Source organism: Anolis carolinensis, unplaced genomic scaffold (genome assembly GCF_035594765.1).
Source record: "Anolis carolinensis isolate JA03-04 unplaced genomic scaffold, rAnoCar3.1.pri scaffold_15, whole genome shotgun sequence".
NCBI lineage: Eukaryota > Metazoa > Chordata > Lepidosauria > Squamata > Dactyloidae > Anolis > Anolis carolinensis.
Window position 1 is genome coordinate 5,388,041 of NW_026943826.1, and position 23,252 is coordinate 5,411,292.

At 39.5% G+C, this 23,252-nt stretch overlaps 1 protein-coding gene across 1 annotated transcript in view; it reads right to left on the minus strand.

The window, feature by feature from the left end:
- pex14 (peroxisomal biogenesis factor 14) overlaps nucleotides 1-23,252 on the minus strand; it is a 157,202-nt gene that overhangs the window by 29,776 nt on the left and 104,174 nt on the right. Inside the window, exon 4 of the mRNA XM_008121524.3 lies at nucleotides 551-667. Within this exon, the coding sequence (XP_008119731.2) occupies nucleotides 551-667 (117 nt within the window). The remainder of the gene's footprint in view (nucleotides 1-550; nucleotides 668-23,252) is intronic.

Here is a 23,252-nt window from a genome sequence, read left to right on the forward strand (position 1 = left end):
AGGCCCCTTCTACACAGCTGTATAACATGCACACTGAAGTGGGTTATATGGCAGTGTGGACTCAAGATAATCCAGTGCAAAGCAGATAATATAAGGTTATGAATGGGTTATATAGCTGTGTGGAAGGGCCTTGAGTCTACACTGCCATATAATCCAGTTCAAATCTGATAATCTGTATTTTATAGGCAGTGTGGAAGAGGCCCGAGGCCTAACTCTGCCTGTCCCCTGGGCTGAGTGGGTTACTAGGAGACTTGGCCTTCTAACTGGCAGCAATTGGATAAAAACAATTATTCCTCTCCCTCTAATTAGGACTTTATTTTTCTTTTCTTTTTGTTGTATCAACCTAGAGCCATGGATGATGGGTTGTGTTGTCAAATTTCGATGTTGGGGGGCCTGTAGTTTTGTTGTTTTGTCCGCTGCCGTGATTCCATCACTCTTTTATATATATAGATATATAAATAAATCCAAAAAGCAAGTAAGTGTGAGAAAAAAAGGACTGGCACTACAAATGTTTGCACAACACATTTCCCCAAATGATTTGGTGACTTACTGTGTGGCGCAAGGTGCGGTGGTTGGGTCAGCAGCGGCTGTGCAGAAAGGCTGAGCGGCTCCTCTTTGGCCGTCCCCGACTGCTGGAAGGCCAGGTCTATTTCTTCATCCGTCAGCCCTGTTTGTCGAGAGAAAGGAAAAAGAATGAATATGACCCTCTCACATGAGTTTCTTGGCACAATTTCTTCAGAGATCTCTTTGCCTTCTTCTGAAGCTGAGAGAATGTGACCTGGATTTCCATGGTTGAATGGGGATTCAAACCCTGGTCTCCAGAGTCTACATTGGTTCTCTATACACACCATAAGGAATGACAACATCCTTCTCAAGGTGCAACATTAGAAATTTTTACTTAGTTGTTCCAGGTTTCGAAAGCATTCTCTCCTGACGTTTCACCCACATCTATGGCAGGCATGTTCAGAGGTTGTGATGTGTGCTGGAAACTAGGCAAGTGGGGTTTATATACAGCAGAGTCTCACTTATCCAACCTAAACGGGCCGGCAGAACGTTGGATAAGCGAATATGTTCGATAATAAGGAGAGATTAAGGAAAAGCCTATTAAACATCAAATTAGGTTATAATTTTACAAATTAAACACCAAAACATCATGTTAGACAACAAATTTGACAGAAAAAGTAGTTCAATACGCAGTAATGCTATGTAGTAATTACTGTATTTACGAACTTAGCACCAAAATATCATGATTTATTGAAAACATTGACTACAAAAATGCGTCGGATAATCCAGAACGTTGGATAAGCGAGTGTTGGATAAGTGAGACTCTATTGTATTTCTATCCCGCCCTTCTCACCCAAAGGGACTCAGGGCGGCGTACAATTGGCAACAATTCAATGCCGACACATCATTAAAACAAACAGCATATAAAATCTATTACAAATAGTTAAATACAGTATAAAATATAAAACATATGGTTAAAATCTGTTCATCCAATATCCTCGTGCTTTATTCCCCCAGACAGGAAGCAGACAGGCTTTGAAGCTGAAAGGCCACTCTATGCTAATCAAGCTGGCCAATGGCAACATTCACACATTATTATTATTATTACAGTAGAGTCTCACTTATCCAAGCTAAACAGGCCGGCAGAAGCTTGGATAAGCGAATATCTTGGATAATAAGGAAGGATTAAGGAAAAGTCTGTTAAACATCAAATTAGGTTATGATTTTACAAATTAAGCACCAAAACATCATGTTATACAACAAATTTGACAGAAAATGTAGTTCAATATGCAGTAATGTTATGTTGTAATTACTGTATTTATGAATTTTGCACCAAAATATCACAATGTATTGAAAACATTGACTACAAAAATGCATTGGATAATTCAGAACCTTGGATAAGCGAGTCTTGGATAAGTGAGACTCTACTGTATTATTATTATTATTATTGTATGACACAGCAAATAAGATAGATATGCTGGATTTCGTATCACAAAATCACAAGTTGAACACTTCCCAAGTGTCTAGGACTGTGTGATGTATTTTCGGATGATGCATGCTGGAATTTTCCATGCAATGTTTTGTTATGCCAGCTGTCAGCTCTAGTTTGTAGTGCGGTTTTCTTGTACTGGTTTTTGGTCTGCTGTGCTTTGAGGAGTTTCTGATTTTTGACTTCAATCAAAGCAGGCTCTTCACTTTGCTTTACATATTCTGCCAGGGGATGTCAGACTTTGTCAGTCTGGATTCGGAAGTCCCACAGTATCTTTGCGTGTTCATTTTCCATGATCTTTGCAGGTTTGTGATCCCACCAGTTCTTTACTGCTGGGAGGTGGTACTTTGGGCCTCTGTTTGTAGTCTGTCTGTGCAATTTTCTTACAGCAGCTGTAGTTGTTGTTGTTGTTGTTGTTATTATTATTATCATCATTGCTTCCAACAAACATTCACACTTGCATCAAAGAGACACCCTCGACATAATTCCACAGATATATAAAGCCCACTTGCCTAGTTTCCAACAGACCTCACAACCTCTGAGGATGCCTGCCATAGATGTGGGCGAAACGACAGGAGAGAATGCTTCTCGAACACCGCCATGGAGCCTGGAAAACTCACAACAACCCAGTACAGTAGAGTCTCACTTATCCAACACTCGCTTATCTAATGTTCTGGATTATCCAAGGCATTTTTGTAGTCAATGTTTTCAATATATCGTGATATTTTGGTGCTAAATTCGTAAATATAGTAATTACTACATAGCATTACTGTGTATTGAACTACTTTTTCTGTCAAATTTGTTGCATAACATGATGTTTTGGTGCTTAATTTGTAAAATCATAACCTAATTTGATGTTTAATAGGCTTTTCCTTAATCTCTCCTTATTATCCAACATATTCGCTTATCCAACGTTCTGCTGGCCCGTTTATGTTGGATAAGTGAGACTCTACTGGACTTCCAAAAGCAATTGCAATGCAAAATTTTGAGTTATGGAACTGATTTTTGAAAATGACGACACCAACAATGAACTATACTTTTAGATTCAAAAATTGGAATTACAACTGGAATTATATGGTCAAAACTGACTAATCAATAAAGAGTTGTTGTTGTATTATTTAAATACTGTACATAAGCTATTAAGCTATTACAAACTAGTCTATATATATAAAAGAGTGATGGCATCACGGCAATTCACAAAACAACAAAAGTACAGGCCCCCCAACCTCAAAATTTGACAACACAACCCATCATTCATGCCTCAAGGTTGATACAACAAAAAGAAAAGAAAATAAAGTCCTAATTAGAGGGAGAGCAATAATTTTTTTATCCAATTGCTGCCAGTTTAGAGGGCTAATCTCTGCCCACTTGGTTGCCTAGCAACCAAGGGACAGCCAGGTTTCAGTTAGGGGACAGGCAGATTTAGGCCTCACTTAGACTTCTTCCACAGATTATCTAATTTGCACTGGATTATATGGCAGTGTAGACTCAAGGCCCTTCCACACAGCTATATAACCCATTTATAATCTTATATTATCTGCTTTGCACTGGATTATCTTGACTCCACAATACCATATAATCCACTTCAGTGTGCATTTTATACAGCTGTGAAGAAGGGGCCTCATATAATCCAGTTCTGAGCAGATAATATAAGATTAGAAATATACAGTAGAGTCTCACTTATCCAACGTAAATAGGCCGGCAGGATAAGTGAATATGTTGGATAATAAGAAGGGATTCAGGAAAAGCCAATTAAACATCAAATTAGGTAATCGTTATACAAATTAAGCACCAAAACATCATATTATACAACAAATTTGACAGAAAAAGTAGTTCCATGCGCAGTAATGCTATGTAGTATTTACAGTAGAGTCTCACTTATCCAACACTCGCTTATCCAACGTTCTGGATTATCCAACGCATTTTTGTAGTCAATGCTTTCAATATATCGTGATATTTTGGTGCTAAATTCATAAATACAGTATTTACTATATAGCATTACTGTGTACTGAACTACTTTTTCTGACAAATTTGTTGTCTAACATGATGTTTTGGTGCTTAATTTGTAAAATCATAACTTAATTTGATGTTTAATAGGGTTATCCTTAATTCCTCATTATCCAACATATTCGCTTATCCAACGTTCTGCCGGCCCGTTTATGTTGGATAAGTGAGACTCTACTGTACTGTATTTACAAATTTACCACTAAAATATCACAATGAATTTAAAACACTGAGTACAAAAACATTGATTATGAAAAGGCAGACTTCGTTGGATAATCCAGAACATTGTATAAGCGAATGTTGGATAAGTGAGATTCTTCTTTAATATGAAATAATTACTGGGATAGAATAATGCAGAACAATATAATCTCTAAAACCAGGACAGTAAATAAACAGGGGAATTCCACACAGGAAACAATCGGGGCCAGCTAACACCTCCCGACAAAGTATTCCCATCATCAAAGTCTGGAAAATCCTCTGTTTTCTGAGGGCCACAGACAGTAGAAGCACATAAAATATCGCAAACAACACCACTCTGAAAACAAGGGAATTCCAAACAGGAAACAATCAGGGCCAGCTAACACCTCCCAACAAAAAAATCACTCAGGGAGGAAACAGCCAGGCTTTAAAGCTGCAAGGCCATTACATCCTAATCATTTTTCCTAATTGCAGCATTCATACTTGCCTCCAACAAACAAAAAAAAAACCAATCAGAAATATTGTATATTCACAACCTTTAGGAAATAATATCCCCTGATGGCGCAGCGTGTTAAAGCGCTGAGCTGCTGAACTTCTGGACTGAAAGGCCACAGGTTTGAATTGGGGGAGCGGAGAGAGCCCCCACTGTTAGCTCCAGCTTCTGCCAACCCAGATGTTCGAAAACATGCAAATGTGAGTGCATCAATAGGTACTGCTCCGGCGGGAAGGTAACGCCGCTCCGTGTAGTCATCCCACATGACCTTGGAAGAGTCTACGGACAACGCCGGCTCTTCGGCTTAGAAATGGAGATGAGCACCAACCTCCAGAGTCAGACACAACTGGACTTAATGTCTGGGGAAAACCTTTACCCTTGACCTTAACTACCACCAATTTCTCAATACTTTATTTCCCAGACCACCAGACTTCGCCACAGCAACGCGTGGCCGGGCACAGCTAGTTACTTCATAAAGTAGTTACCTCCCAAGCTCAAGGGGAAATTGAGGCAGGAGTTTAGAACTATAATGTTTGGAAGGGGGCAAAAATCATGCAAAAGGGGTTTCCAGTTAAAGGCTCCAAAGGGTTTCTCAGATCAAGGTCCCGCAAAGCCACAGGGGATGGGGAGACATTTTGGCAAACCAGCGTGGCCTTCCTCTCGAATTTGGGATGCATTGGGGCGGGTGGGAGCGCATCCCCCCTGCCGCAATTTGACCTTAAGCGACGGGAATATTAGCCTTCGCTGCCACTTTCCAAATGCGGCTCATTCAATTTCCTTAATTTATCTTTTCGAGTTTATTGCTGCTTTTGAAGTAGCTTTTCTATTGCGATTCCTCCCATTCTTCCCCTGAAACGAAAGGGAGGGAGGCAGGGAAAAAAAACCATATACCATCAACTGCAAATGTGGCTCATTTTAATCCGTAATGGCGTTAGAAAAAAACCCGGCAACAACAACAACTCGAGAGTGGGGAGAAAACTAACAATAATGTAGGAAAAACAGACAGGGAAACAAAAAGCTAATTATTGGGTGAGACGACTAATTAGTCTAGATCGTTTCTGAAGATGGGAATAATTTGCTTTATTTTATGACAAATGCGGAAATAAAAAAAAGAGGAGGAGGGGAGGAATCAGGTCTGACTGTGATTAGCATGAATGGAACGCCGAACATCGGGAGGAAATAAAACTAAAACAAAACAGATCAGAGGAAGGCCAACGCCAAAACTTTCAGAAATGGGAGCTGACGTTTCCAAACCGCGTGTTGTTTGGCATGGGGGTTTTTTTGGATCCTGTTGCATTGGGGAGATGGCAGGACCTCCCGTCTGCGATGCGGTCGCAACATCTGGAAGAGATTTGGCCAACAAGAGAGAGCGAAGGAGAAGAAAGGAAGGCAACCAGCTGCTGACCAGCATCTGGAAGGAAGCGGAAGCACAGCTGGTTGGGTTTTTTTTAGTGTGTGTTTTTTTTTTTTTTTTTTGCTTTTTCCCCCTTCGACTGGAAGGAAAAAGAGTGAGATTTGTGTTGTCCCGAATACATACAACAACCCAGAGCGAGATTTGCTAGCTGAATGCAGAGGGCAACACAAGGCCCAAAGGAAGAGAGAGAATGGGAAGAACAACATCCTTTTATTGTTTTATGGTCCTCCACGCTCTGTTTAGACGACAAAACCAAAACTCAAATCAATATAAATATGTTCTGAATATTAAAACCTTAATAAAAACAGCAAAACTACAAAACCCAGAACCACAAAACTTGGCAACACAACACATGGTCCTCCCCACTGTGTTTAGACAACAAAACCAAAACTTAAATCAACATCCATGTCCCTTAAAATTCCCAAAATTCAAAAAAGCAATATGCGCATGCGCAGTGCAGGCCCCAGCCCCCACCCTTGCAAGACGCAGCGCGCGAAAAGCCCAACCACCCCCCAACAAAAGATTCCCCCAGGGGAATGTATATATATGATTGTATATAGAGTTGTTTAAATGTAATTGAGTTATAGTGTTGCAATGTGAGCTGGAGATTGCATCATGCACTGTCTGCTGTCCACCATGCGAGTATGTAAAGAGTTAACTGTGTATTGCATCAGACAGCAGAGGTGGTTATAAATAGCTCCCTGTGTTATCTGCTCTGCCCTCTGCTCTCTGCTCTCTGCCTGTATATATCGTCTTGAGAGTTTTCCGTTTGTTAGTAAACTTTTTGTAGATAGCAAAACAGGCTTCAGCTTCTTTATTGGTGCCAGTGATTCTTCGTTGATCTTCCGCTGCATGTGTGTTTATCCAAACCTGGATTCTGACAGAATCAACCAGACTTGTAGGCTACAAGGCAATTACATGCTAATCAAGGTGGCCAAATTATTATGCCACAGCAACGAGTGGCCGGGCACAGCTCGTATTATATAATATACAACTTAATTTATAATAATATATAATAATATAATATATTGTATATACATATAATATTGATCTATATACATAAAAGAGTAATGAAATTTCGGCCTAGGACAAAACAAAAAAACTACACATCCCATAAACACTAAACTTGGCAGCACAACCCCTCATCCATGTCTCTACGTTCATACAACAAAAAGAAAAGAAAAATAAAGTCCTAATTAGAGGGAGAGGAAGAATTGTTTTTAGCCAATTGCTGCCAGTTAGAAGGCTAAGCTCCGTCCACTTGGTCTCCTAGCAACCCACTCAGCCCAGGGGACAGGCAGAGTTAGGCCTCACTTAGGCCAATGGCAACTCTCACACATTATATTATTATTATTATTATTATTATTATTATTATTATTATTATTATTATTATTATTATTATTATTATTGCCTCCGACAAACAAGAGAATGCTTCTGAAGCATGGCCATGCAGCCCGGAAAACTCACAGCAACCTAGACTATTTATGAAATCCTATATATAGATTGTTAGTTTAATTTTACTTTGTTTAAACATGTACCTGGCCAAGGGCAACACTCATACATTATTATTATTATTATTATTATTATTATTATTATTATTATTACTATTAGTAGTAGTGTTTTTTGGTGTCCAAGAATACCAGGGACAATATATTGTCCCAACCAGACCAACACCTCGGCCTACAATAAGGTTTCAAAATGATTCATAAGATCAATTAGGAAAAACAAACATGATTCTATTAGGATGCAATGACTGATGTAACTGAAGTTTCCACTCATCCAACTCAGAAGCATGAAGTTGTTTGACTCGCGCACTATTTCCTTACAACGTTCTTTGATATAAGTGGCGCATCTGAACGGCTCCTCTTCTATACCACCTCATTGCTGGGGAACTTGAGAAAATCATGGTTCCGCATCAGGTTGAACACCCTTTGTCTCTCTCACCATCTCCCCAATCCATTCAAAGAAAGCCACGTGTGATAAATATGATCGCTCAAGATTGCACAGAGAAGCCCTTTGTTCTTGAGGTCTCCAATCTAGGAAACACAGGAAATAACATCCATTGTTAACCTACCCTCCTCCCAGCTCCATGCGCATCCTGTTCGGGTGGGATAAAATAAGATGAAAATTTGTTCCTCGCATTAATCTGGTCACATTAACCCACGACAATAGGATTAGGCAGAGCAGGGCTGTTTCCATTAGGCATCTTCTTAAGATGGGGATAAGGAGAGGGCTCTAGGGAGACAGGCAACATACCTCCAAACTGCAGAGTGGGCAGAGAGACCGTCATTTTATTGGTCTTTCCGGGTTATCCAATGCTGGAAACGGGAGGCAAGTCTAATATGGTTGTAGTTTGAACTCTGCAGGACTGTTTTTTAATAAAGCAGTGGCTCCCAAATTAGAGTTTCCCAGATGTTGGGATGGAAACTCACCACCACCTATACAGCACAAAGTCAAGGGGATGGGAGTTGTAGTCTGGTGGCATCCGGAGACCTAATTGCCATCCAGCATGAAGAAACCAGCCGGAGACACAGAAGGATAAGACAGAGAACTAAACAGATGGATCAGCAATTATTGGCTCCTCCTCTTTTTTCCTCAATCACTTTCTCTTTTCGTTCTGATAAACCTAACCAATAACAATAAGGTTTATTGTGTATATACATGTGTGTGTGTGTGTATGTGTGTGTGTGTGGGGGGCATACCATGTTACTATGCTTTTATATCTATATATATAAACTAGCTTTGCCCGGCCACGCGTTGCTGTGGCTTATGGGAATCCTTTGTTGGCCAGGTGGAATAGAAGCAAATAGCCTTGCAGTCTCAAAGCCTGGCCGTTTTCTGGAGTAGCTGGAGCTTTTTGTTGTATGAACGTAGAGGCATGGATGAGGGGTTGTGCTGCCAAGTTTAGTGTTTTTGGGATGTGTAGTTTTGTTGTTTTGTCCTAGGCCGAAATTTCATTACCCTTTTATATATATAGAAGGGTAATGGAATCACGGCGCCAGACAAAACAACTAAACTAAATGCCCCACAACCATGAAAATTGACAGCACAACCTCTCATCCATGCCTCTACGTTCATACAACAAAAAGAAAAGAAAAATTAAGTCCTAGCCACAGCAACGCGTGGCCGGGCACAGCTAATAGATAGATAGATAGATAGATAGATAGATATGTTAAAGTTGTTTGCGCCATGACTATAACAACACAACTAAAAGCCCCAGAAATACGAAACTTGGCAACACAACACAAAAGCCTTGCTTCACAGTTCTTACAACACAACCACACCACAAAAACACAATCCGGAGCCACAAAACCAAAAAAACCGGCAAACATGCACAACAATGCAACTACATGACCCAAACACACGAAACTTGGCAACACGACCCAAAATACTTGCCCCTAGGTGCCGACAACAAAAAGAAAAGAAAAATAAACTCCTAATTAGAAGAAAAGGAATGCAGTAGTCTCACTTATCCAACATTCTGGATTATCCAACGCATTTTTGTAGTCAATGTTTTCAATACATCATGATATTTTGGTGCTAAATTAATAAATACAGTAATTACTACATAGCATTACTGTGTTTTGAACTACTTTTCCTGTCAAATTTGTTGTATAACATGATGTTTTGATGCTTAATTTGTAAAATCATAACCTAAAATTTATGTTTAATAGGCTTTTCTTTAATATCTCCTTATTATCCAACATATTCGCTTATCCAACATTCTGCCGGCCTGTTTACGTTGGATAAGCGAGACTCTACTGTAATTGTTTTTATCCAATTGCTGTCAGTTAGAAACATCAGGAGAGAATACATTTCAAACATGACCAGGCAGACCACAGAACCCAGAGCAACTTAATACAAAGACAAACAAAAATAATAAAATAAATACAAAAAATACATAAAAAATAAAATACAATAATACAATTTAAAAAATTAAATAAAAATAATAGAATAAAAAATAAAATATAATACATACAAATAATAATACAAACAAATAATAATAAAACAATAAAAATAAAATACATACAAATAATACAATAAAAATAATTAAAAACACTAAAAATTAATACAATAAATACTATAATAACACAAAATAACTAAAAATAATAACAGTCTAGAGCAATGATGGGCAAGCTTTTGCACTTGGTGTGTCAAAATTACCAAAAAATTTAGCATGACTTGGGTGGTGTGTCACTTTGAGAAAAAAACCCATAATTTCACAATATGTATAGTTTAAATAACAAAAATGTATAATTGTAATATATAACTGTCTTTAATAAATCAAAAACTATTTAATACCATTATTTCCATGTACAACAATCTATGGTACCTCTTGCAGTTTCCATGCTGATTTCTCTTGGTTGTAGTTTTAATGTAGTCATGAATAATGAATTATAATAATAATATAATACTAATAATATGATAATATGCTACAATAATAATAGAATAATAATAGAATGATATAATAATCTCTCTCTCTCTCTCTCTCTCTCTCTCTCTCTCTCTCTCTCTCTCTCTCTATATATATATATATATATATATATATATGGGTAATGAAATTTCGGCCTAGGACAAAACAGCAAAACTACACATCCCAGAAACACTAAACTTGGCAGCACAACCCCTCATCCATGCCTCTACATTCATACAACAAAAAGGAAAGAAAAATAAAGTCCTAATTAGAGGGAGAGGAATAATAGTTTTTATCCAATTGCTGCCAGTTAGAAGGCTAAGCTTCGCCCACTTGGTCTCCTAGCAACCCACTCAGCCCAGGGGACAGGCAGAGTTAGGCCTCACTTTGGCCTCTTCCACACTGCCTATAAAATACAGATTATCTGATTTTAACTGGATTATATGGCAGTGTAGACTCAAGACCCTTCCACACAGCTATATAACCCATTTATAATGGACTTAATGTCAGGGGAAAACCTTTACCCTTTACCCTAACTACCAGCAATTCCTCAATACTTTATTTCCCATACCACCAGACTTCGCCACAGCAACGCGTGTCTGAGCACAGCTAGTCTATATAGAAATGTAATGTGCATAATTCCCATGGAGTAAACAACAAAACCACTTGACGAAATCACACCAAATTTGGCCACAAAAGACATAGTCATCCAATCAATCTGCATGCGGCAGCGTGTCAGCAAAAATGGCTAGACGTGTCCGTGCTGACACGCGTGTCATAGGTTGGCCATCACTGGTCTAGAGAGATGTCCAGCAACTCTCAACATAATCGTCATCATCATCAACATACAATCATAGAATCTGGCGAGACCCCTAATGACCATCCAGCCCAACCCTTTCTACTATGCACCAGGGAGGAATCGGCCAGACTTTCAGACTACAAAGCCATTAAATGCTAATCAACATGGCCAATAGATTAAGCCACAGCAAAACGTGGCCGGGCACAGCTAGTAAATTATAACTGGATCCTCAATTTGCTTCTGACATGATAAATAAATAAATAGGGGTTTGTTTGATTCCTGGAGGAGACCGAAACTTCCCCGAAAGTGAGAAACCAGGCCTTGAGCCGATAGATAGATATATTCGAGTTGTATTATGCAAATCAGAACACGGCATTACAGATACACCTCCCCTGACCTCTACAGAGAGAAATATTTCACGGTGTTATGAAAACAAGGGCTAATTCGTCCTGCGTTTGGCATCTTGGATGGAGGAAGATGGATGGACGACAGAGGAGGAGGAGGAGGAGGAGGGGGGGCTAGTGGCTGGGTCACGTTCGATCCCCCCTCGCATCCTTGTCTCCAACTCAGTCCTTGCGCCTTACCCTCTGCGGTTATATTATTCCTTGCAGATAGCAATCAACGAGAAGGAAGTGTGTGTCTAATTTGCATGAGATTATTTAAAACAAAAAAAGAGAGAGAGAGTGAAGAGGGGGGTAGAAAGAGAGGGATAACGCAGCAGCGCATTAGTCAGGGTGATGGTAAACAACACACAGAGAGATGCCTCCTTAGAATATAGACCCAGCTCAGCTTTCAAGGCCAAATATAATTCGCTTACAATCCACGGCCTTCTTTATTGTTCCTTTTAACCTTTTGGGTTCTGCCTGGTCTTGATCTCCTCCAGGAGATCAGTGACGTTTGCTGCTCGAGGACGAGAGAGAGGCAAAAACAATGCGGACGGTGAAGGTGATGTGGATCAAAACAACAAGCAAGTTCAAATCCAGACTTTGCGCTATTCAAGCCTTCAGGTTGCACATGACTCTTCTTCAGACCTCCAAGGTGGAAGCAGGCAGAAGGCGTGATGGTCCACAGCACTTTTGCCAAGGGTTGCTCATTCGATCACTGTAAAGGATGTTACTACCGTGTTTCCCCGAAAATAAGACAGTGTCTTATATTAATTTTTGCTCCCAAAGATGTGCTAGGTCTTATTTTCAGGGGATGTCTTATTTTTCCATGAAGAAGAATTTACATTTATTGTTGAACAAAAAAGGAACATTTATTATCTATATATATAAAAGAGTGATGGAATCAGGGCACCGGACAAAACAACAAAACTACAGGCCCCCCAACCCTGAAATTTGACAACACAACCCATCATCCACGCCTCTAGGTTGATACAACAAAAAGAAAAGAAAAATAAAGTCCTAATTGGAGGGAGAGGAATAATTGTTTTTATCCAATTGATGCCAGTTAGAGGGCTAAGCTCCGCACATAGACCTCCTCTATCCTCACCACTTTCACAGTACACAAACAACCAAATGCATACTAAACATAAAGACAACCATACAACACACATTCAATACCACCACTACAACAATTTCTCACCAACACCACCAGACAATGCCACAGCAACGCGTGGCCAGGCACAGCTAGTATACTGTACAGTAGTTGTCATCACAAAGCATAATCAGACAAACTGTGAATCCTATCAAGAATTTCTTGTTACTACCAATATTTCCATGTACAGCACTTTATGGTACATACATTTACCAATCTTGCATGCTGTGGTGTTCTGTTCGTTGGGCATGCTTCCAAACAAAAACTTTGCTAGGTCTTACTTTCGGGGGAGGCCTTATATTTAGCAATTCAGCAAAACCTCTACTAGGTCTTATTTTATGGGGATGTCTTATTTTAGGGGAAACAGGGTATTACGTCTAAGGCTTTTTCAGGCAGGGGGAATCTTTTTATCCCACCGCTGCCGCCGAATTGTAAGGAATCTTAATCAATTTGTAATGGAGCTAATTATGACTGCCACCAATTTAGAGAGATGGAACCACCAATTGAGATGATCTAGCCACCAAAGACTCAGGGAGGAGACCTTTTACTGTTTATTCCTTTCTTCTTTTACTTATTTACCTTAGATGGTAGTGTACTTGGTTTATAATAGAGGCTTCGATGTTGGAAAAACAAGAACAAGTTTATTCAGGCACAAAGCTTAATGGTTACAATGATGTTTCTCACGAAGAGGTATTCTTAATAACAGTTACAATACTTGAATAAGACGAACCAACTCTCTAAAATATTACTTCTTTTACTTAAGGAAACTCTATTCCTCAGCCACTTTTATACCACAGTCACCCCTGTGATCTGCTATCATAGATTCTCTGTTCCTTATCAGGACACAAATTATATCAAATAAGTCACCAAACATATTTTAAACTAACTCAAAATGACCAATTGAGTCTCCCTGATCCCCTTAACCTAGGATCAGTCTTCCCTGTGCCTCATCAGAGCACAGATTGGCTCTCTTTTTTAAACTCTGCACTTCTTCAGCAAAACGGCAGTTGGCTCTGCCCACTTCTCCATGGCAACCAGCCTCTGAGTATTGAGAGCAACAACTGCAATACTTAACTTCTAAAACACAAACACACAATTAAACATAACAATTGTAAACCAAAAATTTGTACTTCATTACAATCACCAATTCCAAACAACGCCAATGACAGAATCAAAGCCCTCTTTCGAGGCCAAACTTATGCCCTAACCCTCACAACCTCTGAGGATGCCTGCCATAGATTTGGGCGAAACGTCAGGAGAGAATACTTCTAGAACATGGCCAAACAGCCCGGAAAACATACAACAACCCCACAGTTGCATCTGTCGAGTAGGAAATTTAGGAACCGTTTTATGTGGAGAGGCTTATTTAACTAATTTACGACAACATAAAACCTTCCAGCAGCGTGTGGAAGAATGAGGAAGTACTCCATCAAAGCCTCGGTGTGACAAGTGGATGGTGAAGCGGCAGCTCCCTGTGTGGCTGGAATCGAGCATACCCTCATTAAGCTGGATGCTGGAAAATGTTAAATTGCCTCTGTGTCTGTCTATATATGTCATATGTCTAATGGCAGTGAATGTTTGCCATGTATATGTGCATTGTGATTCGCCATGAGTCCTCTTCGGGTGAGAAGGAAGGGTGGAATATAAATACAGTAGAGCCCCACTTATCCAACATTCTGGATTATCCAATCCATTTTTGTAGTCAATGTTTTCAATATATCGTGATATTTTGGTGCTAAATTCGTAAATACAGTCATTACAACGTAACATTACTGCGTATTGAACTACTTTTTCTGTCAGATTTGTTGTATAACATGTTTTGGTGCTTAATTTGTAAAATCATAACCTAATTTGATGTTTAATAAGCTTTTCCTTAATCCCTCCTTATTATCCAAGATATTCGCTTATCCAAGCTTCTGCCGGCCCGTTTAGTTTGCATAAGTGAGACTCTACTGTACTGTACATAAATAAATAATAAAAAATAAATATGAAGGCCCACCAAATACTTTTTAATGTTAACATCCTAGTATTCTATTTCTGGATTAAAGCTGGTTTACATATGTAAGTTTAAACACTTGAAACTGAGGAAGGTGACAGATGAGGTCACTATCTCTACTCCAAAATCCTTGAACATCAACCCTGTTCATTACATCTGGTTGTCAGGAACCACTAGATCCTTATAATCTAGCAAAAGGTGGATCAATTCACAGTGAAGAAGAGGAACAAGGCTGTGTCTGAGTGTATGGCTGAAAGCTCATCTACCTTCTGGCCATCCCTAAACTTTGCCATGGACTTCTGACCCCTGCCCTGCTAAAATTATGGGAAGATCACCCTCTCTTTCCCCCCTCCTTCCTTTCGCCTGGCCTTTTGAAGAAAGGAGTGGAGCTCGAGATCCATTTCAGCCGGGTCGGCCCCTTTGATGCTCCTCGCACACAAAGCCTGGTTGGGAGCAGAGACCTTGTCAGGTCAATTCCGTCTTTGAAGGCTCCATTAAAGCCAAGCAAAACAAAAGAAGCGAAGGTCAACCAAAACTGTCCCTGTACATTTTTCATTTACATGGAGACAGTTTATTTGGACTGGGCTTTCTTGTCCTTCGTTGCAATAAGGGGTGCTGGTCACGCAAGCGGGGAAGGTCGTGGGTTTGGAAACTCAAAATGATTCGGCACTAGGGTCAAGGGAAAGTCGGCCACGATTAAGAGGCTTCAAGACTACTACAAATTAAATCTGATTTAGTTATGTACCAAAACTCTGAAACAACAACAACAACAACAACAACCTCACAACCTCTGAGGATGCCTTCCATAGATGTGGGCGAAACATTAGGAGAAAATACATCTGGAACATGGCCATACAGCCCGGAAAACATATAACAACCCATCAACAACAACAACAAAAACAATGGACACACTTAACATGATTGCCATACAGCCTGAAAAACTCACAATGCGAATGGGTTAGAATTCAATGCTCCTGCTCTTACTCACTGCCCACTTAACATTTTGGACTACAATGCGCTCATCCTTAATGGTGGATCTACACAGTAGAATTAATGCAGGTTGACACCATTTTAATGACCATGTCTCAATGCTGTGGAATCCTTGGAATTGTTGTACAAGGTCTTTAGGCTTCTCTGCCAAAGAATACTTGGAACTCACCAAACTATAACTCCCAGGATGCCATAGCATTGAGACGTGACAGTTCAAGTGGTGTCAAATTGCATTAATTCTACAGCAGCCTGAGATTCTGAAGATCTCCTTCTAGTTAGCTACATGATGATGATGATGATGATGACAACAAAAAACCAGTACAAGAAAACCGCACTACAAACTAGAGCTGACAGCTGGCACAACAAAACATTGCATGGAAAGTTCCTTGACAAAATTGAAGGAAAAGCTGACAAGGAGAAGACCTGGCTCTGGCTCACGAATGGGACCCTGAAGAAGGAGACAGAAGGCCTGATCCTTGCAGCCCAGGAGCAAGACATCAGGACAAAGGCAATTAAGACAAGATCGAAAAATCAGCTGATGACCCAAAATGCACACTGCAAGGAAACCGACGAAACCATTGATAATATCCTCAGCTGCTGTAAGAAAATTGCGCAGACAGACTACAAACAGAGGCACAACTATGTGGCCCAAATGATTCATTGGAACTTATGCCTCAAGTACCACCTCCCAGCAGCAAAGAACTGGTGGGATCACAAACCTGCAAAAGTATTGGAAAATGAGCATGCAAAGATACTGTGGGACTTCCGAATCCAGACTGACAAAGTTCTGGAACACAACACACCAGACATCACAATTGTGGAAAACAAAAAGGTTTGGATCATTGATGTTGCCATCCCAGGTGACAGTCGCACTGATGAAAAACAACAGGAAAAACTCAGCCGCTATCAGGACCTCAAGATTGAACTTCAAAGACTCTGGCAGAAACCAGTGCAGGTGGTCCCGGTGGTGATCAGCACACTGGGTGCCGTGCCAAAAGATCTCAGCCGGCATTTGGAAACAATAGACATTGACAAAATTACAATCTGCCAACTACAAAAGGCCACCCTGCTGGGATCTGCACGCATCATCCGAAAATACATCACAGTCCTAGATACTTGGGAAGTGTTCGACTTGTGATTTTGTGATATGAAATCCAGCACATCTATCTTGTTTGCTGTGTCATACAATAAATAAAATTTTTATTTTATACCCCGCCTCCATCTCCCCAGGGGGACTCGGGGCGGCTTACAAATACAAAACAAACATACAATAATATCAAATATCGGAAAATGCGCAATTGAAAATTAAAAAGACATAAAACAAAGTCACAATCATTAGTAAAACACAAGTTAAAACACAGCAATGAAATCATAAAATGAACTGGGCTAAAGTGAGCTGAGACTTGTAAACATGAAGGAAGTTAAAAGTGCTGTAAGATCATGGGGGTGAACACTGAGGCTATATCAAAAAATTAACCATACAAGTGCAACCGATCAGAAAGTAACCGCTAGTACGAAAGTTTAACATACAAATGGGCGGTACTTATTCAAAAGCCTGTGTGAAGAGCCATCTGGAGAAACCCTGTGATTTATAGTTTGGTGAGGAACAAGAGCTCTGGCCATGAAAGCCTTCGACAACACATCAGACCTCACAACCTGTAAAGATGCCCGACATAGATGTGGGCAAAACTTCAGGAGAGAATGCTTCTGGCACATTGCCATACAGTCTGGAAAATTCCCAGCGACCCAGTGATTCTGGCTATGAAAGCCTTTGACAACACATCAGACCTCACACCCTGTAAGCATGCCTGCCATAGATGTGGGTGAAACGTTAGGAGAGAATGCTTCTGAAACATGGCCATACAGCCCGCAAAAATTCCCAGCGACCCAGTGATTCTGGCTATGAAAGCCTTTGACAACACATCAGACCTCACACCTTGTAAGCATGCCTGCCATAGATGTGGGCAAAACGTCAGGAGAGAATGCTTCTGGAACATGGCCATACAGCCCAGAAAATTCACAGCGACCCAGTGATTATGGCCATGACAGCCTTCAACAACACATCAGACCTCACACCCTGGAAGCACGCCTGCCATAGATGTGGGCGAAATGTCAGGAGAGAATGCTTCTGGAACATGGCCATACAGCCCAGAAAATTCACAGCGACCCAGTGATTATGGCCATGAAAGCCTTCAACAACACATCAGACCTCACACCCTGGAAGCACGCCTGCCATAGATGTGGGCGAAATGTCAGGAGAGAATGCTTCTGGAACATAGCCATACAGCCCAGAAAATTCACAGCGACCCAGTGATTATGGCCATGAAAGCCTTCAACAACACATCAGACCTCACACCCTGGAAGCATGCCTGCCATAGATGTGGGCGAAATGTCAGGAGAGAATGCTTCTGGAACATGGCCATACAGCCCAGAAAATTCACAGCGACCCAGTGATTATGGCCATGAAAGCCTTCAACAACACATCAGACCTCACACCCTGGAAGCACGCCTGCCATAGATGTGGGCGAAATGTCAGGAGAGAATGCTTCTGCAACATGGCCATACAGCCCGGAAAACTCACAGCAATTCCAGCCATGAAAGCCTTCGACAACACAATATAAAGGGTTTTCTGTGTGTTTGTTTTTTCAGAGCCGATGATAAAACGGGGCAAGGAAAGCCCAAAGTCAAAGGGTGAAAGTTTGGGAGACAGAGTTAACTATCTCCTTGTCCTTAATCCCGTTTACGTGGGACCTCCTTGGTGATTGATGGACGGCGAGAGACAGACATTGAACATGAACAAACAGCCACCTGCCGGTCCAAAAAAAAAAAAAAGACGAGGACAAACTTTCAGAAAGTGATGGATTAAATCCAAACGGATATAAGAAAATAAAAAAAAGCAGGTGATATTTTGGAGAGACAGGAGGAGAAGTAGTTGATATTCTTTGTTTTTTGGATTATTTTATTTATTTATTAACACCAACAAGGGTTCTCCTTGTGTCTTATTTTTTCCCCCCCTCTCTCCCCGCGCCGTGAAAAGTCGCCGGGTGACCCGGAGACCCCTATTTCCCAGAGCCTTGTATAAAATTGAATTTTTTAAACATAAATTACACGTAATGACGACACTGTAAAAACTAACAGTAATGGAAAGCTATGCTGTATTTCATTAGCCTGTATTATTCCTTGCCACCTGATCCAGGCCGGGCCTTGTTTATGAGTTAGTGCGTTCGCAGGATGCCGATGGAAGCATTTGCTTCGACCTTGCACTTCTCATTGGGGCATGAAATTACGACGGCGGCACCTTGATATTACGGCCATAAATACAGTAAACTGCAAATTTAAGCCAACGGCTCCTATTGTCTCCGAACATAAAGCTGATCGGTATTTATTTAAAAGGAGAATGAAAAAAATATTATAGATCACCTTGTTTATGGGCTGAGCTTGCCCCCCTTTCTCCTTTTCCTACCCCTTTTTCCAATCAACCTTACTCCGCAATCACAGGCACCTAATTTGGTTATTTCCAGGTCCAAACAACTTTTTAAACATAGCAAAGTGCATTTGTTGGAACCCAAAGACTCTTAAGCAAACATACTCTTCCATTCCGCCACCAGCAACTTCTGCTCTGCTAACAATCCCTGCACAATTAAATCTACAATGCACCTTAAAATTAAATAGATTTTGCACACATCTTGCTGAAAAACAAGAGACAAGAGTGTACGTCACAGCCGACAATATGAATCCACAGTTTAAATATAAATATATGCCCAGCCACGCGTTGCTGTGGCGAAGTATGGTGGTATGGAAAATAAAGTATTGAGGAATTGGTGGTAGTTAAGGTAAAGGGTAAAGGTTTTCTCCTGACATTAATTCCAGTTGTGTCCGACAGCACATTGAAGTGGATTATATGGCAGTGTGGAGTCAAGATAATTCAGTTCAAAGCAGATAATATAAGATTATAAATGGTTATATAGCTGTGTGGAAGGGCCTTGAGTCTACACTGCCATATAATCCAGTTCAAATCAGATAATCTATATTTTATAGCCAGTGTGGAAGAGGCCTAAGTAAGGCCTAACTCTGCCTGTCCCCTGGACTGAGTGGGTTGCTAGGAGACCAAGTGGGCGGAGCTTAGCCTTCTAACTGGCAGCAATGGGATAAAAACAATTATTCCTCTCCCTCTAATTAGGACTTTATTTTTCTTTTCTTTTTGTTGTATGAACGTAGAGGCATGGATGAGGGGTTGTGCTGCCAAGTTTAGTGTTTCTGGGATATGTAGTTTTGTTGTTTTGTCCTAGGCCAAAATTTCATTACCCTTTTATATATATAGATAAGATATACTCGAGTATAAGCCTAGTTTTTCAGCCTTTTTTTTAAGACTGGAAAAGCCCCCCTCGGCTTATACTCAGGTGAGGGTCCTGGTTGGCTTATACTCGAGAATATATGGTACATTTATTATTTTCCCTATTATTATTGGTATTATTACATTTATTATTTTACTCTATTATTATTGCTACTATTACATTTATTTTACTCTATTTTTATTAATACATTTATGATTTCACTCTGATATTATTATTATTACATTTATTATTCTACTCTATTTATTATTACATGTGTTATTTTCCTGTATTTATTATTATTATTACTGTATTTTTATTTCTGAAATTTACCACCCTCGGCTTATACTTGAGTCAATGATTTCCCAGTTTTTTTTGCGGTAAAATTAGACGCCTCGGCTTATATTCGGGTCGGCTTATACTTGAGTATATACGGTATACACATATATATTTATATATTTATATTTATATTACATATATGTAATATATGTATATATATATATACACACACACAATATAATTTACAAAAATATATAATATTATAATATATTGTATATGCATATTGTATATGCATACAATATTAATATTATACAAAAATATGTAATATTATAATATGAGATGAGAATCCATTATATCATGGATCAGATTCCATGGCATGAACGTGGAATCAGTCGCAAATATTGGCTTCTAAGCTCAGATTGCCCATAGTTTGGAAGGAACTATCCAAGGTCCTGAACCATCTAACCAAACACAGACTCGGAGCTTTGGACAGTTCCTTTACAGTTACAGTAGAGTCTCACTTATCCAAGCTAAACGGGCCGGCAGAAGCTTGGATAAGCAAATATCTTGGATAATAAGGAGGGATTAAGGAAAAGCCTATTAAACATCAAATTAGGTTATGATTTTACAAATTAAGCACCAAAACATCATGTTATACAACAAATTTGACAGAAAAAGTAGTTCAATACGCAGTCATGTTATGTTGTAATTACTGTATTTATGAATTTAGCACCAAAATATCATGATATATTGAAAACATTGACTACAAAAATGCGTTGGATAATCAAGAACCTTGGATAAGTGAGGCTTGGATAAGTGAGACTCTACTGTATTTACATAAAGCTCAAATTTAAGATAAGATTGTCCAACTCTGATCAAATCATTATTCTCATCTTCTTCAATGTAAATGGCCTTATGTATCCTTTTAATAATAATAGAGTAAAATAATACATGTAATAATAATAATAATAATAATAATAATAATAATAATAATAATAATAAATACAGGAAATAATACATGTTATAATAAATAGAGTAAAATAATAAATGCAATAATAATAATAATAATAATAACAATAATAATAATAATAAGATCAGAGTGAAATAATAAATGTAATAATAATAATAATAATAATAATAATAATAATAATAATAATAATAATAATAATAATAAAAAACTCAGCCGCTATCAGGACCTCAAGATTGAACTTCAAAGACTATGGCAGAAACCAGTGCAGGTGGTCCCGGTGGTGATCGGCGCATTGGGTGCCGTGCCAAAAGATCTCAGCCGGCATTTGGAAACAATAGACATTGACAAAATCACGATCTGCCAACTGCAAAAGGCCACCCTACTGGGATCTGCACGCATCATCCGACAATACATCACACAGTCCTAGACACTTGGGAAGTGTTAGAGTTGTGATTTTGTGATATGAAATCCAGCATGTCTATCTTGTTTGCTGTGTCATAATAAAATAATAATAATTAATAATAATAATAATAATAAAATAGAGTAAAATAAATGTAATAGTAGCAACAATAATAGAGAAAAATAATAAATGTAACAATACCAATAACAATAGAGAAAAATAATAAATGTAACAATACCAATAATAATAGAGAAAAATAATAAATGTACCATATATTCTCGAGTATAAGCTGACCCAAATATAAGCCAACCCTAACCCTCACCCGAGTATAAGCCGAGGGGGGCTTTTTCAGTCTTAAAAAAAGGGCTGAAAAACTAGGCTTATACTCGAGTATATACAGTATAGAATTATAATAGTATATTTATATTATAATTTATGTTGGCTTACGGTGACCCCATTAATTTTGCAGGGTTTTCTTAAGGAAGACGGTGGTTTTGCCAGTTCCTTCCTCTGAAATACAACCTATAGCACCTGGGATTAATCTGTACAGATCCAAAAATAACACTTGCAACCCCAGGAAGGCATTGTGATGGGATATATGTGCGGGGTAAGCATGGGGTGACTCCTGACCGTTATGTTATGGTGTAGCCAAATAAATTATTGACTCTTGCTATTGCCCCAAAATGCAAAAGTTAAAACCCAGAAGAGAATGATAGGACAGAACGAGCAAAGAGAGGGCAGGGGAAAAGAGAAAGTTTTGCGGCATGCCTCCACCTCTGTGCCCTGAGAGCATATTCACCTCTATTACATTAAATGTTGTAGAAGGAGGGGGCAAAGAGGGAGAGAGAAAGAAAGAAAGTGGGGAGGAGGGTTGGAGAACCTCGACGCAAAGGCAAAAGGACACCGGGATATCGCAAGCCCGTATCACGGCATAAATCACAATATTACAAGGCAGCGCAAAATATATTTCATCCTTGCTTTCAAAAGGCAAAGGAGACACAGTAACGCTTGTCAGGAGGTCGGTCTCAAACTGGAGGCAAAGAGAGACCTCGGTTTGTTTGAAGGATGCTGTTTACCGGCCTCATCCAAAGAAGTGAAGAGAGGAGCAGCCGGAGCTGATTCCAGTTGTCAGAGGAGAAAGCTTCGTGTGCTATGAGCTGAGGAATTCCTGGTAGTTATCCAGAAGGTCTTTGAGGAGGCCAGCCTTACCATTGGGGAAAGGGAGGCATATAGATATTTAGGTGTAGATATATACACACACATAACAGCGCTATATGCAGTCATGCCGGCCACATGACCTAGGAGGTGTCTACGGACAACCTCTTTGGCTTAGAAATGATTTTATGTGTTTTATTGTATTTTTAAAATGTTTAAATTGTTTATTTGATTTTTTGTTTTGATATTAATGGTAATTGCTTTATTCTGTTTTGTTTTG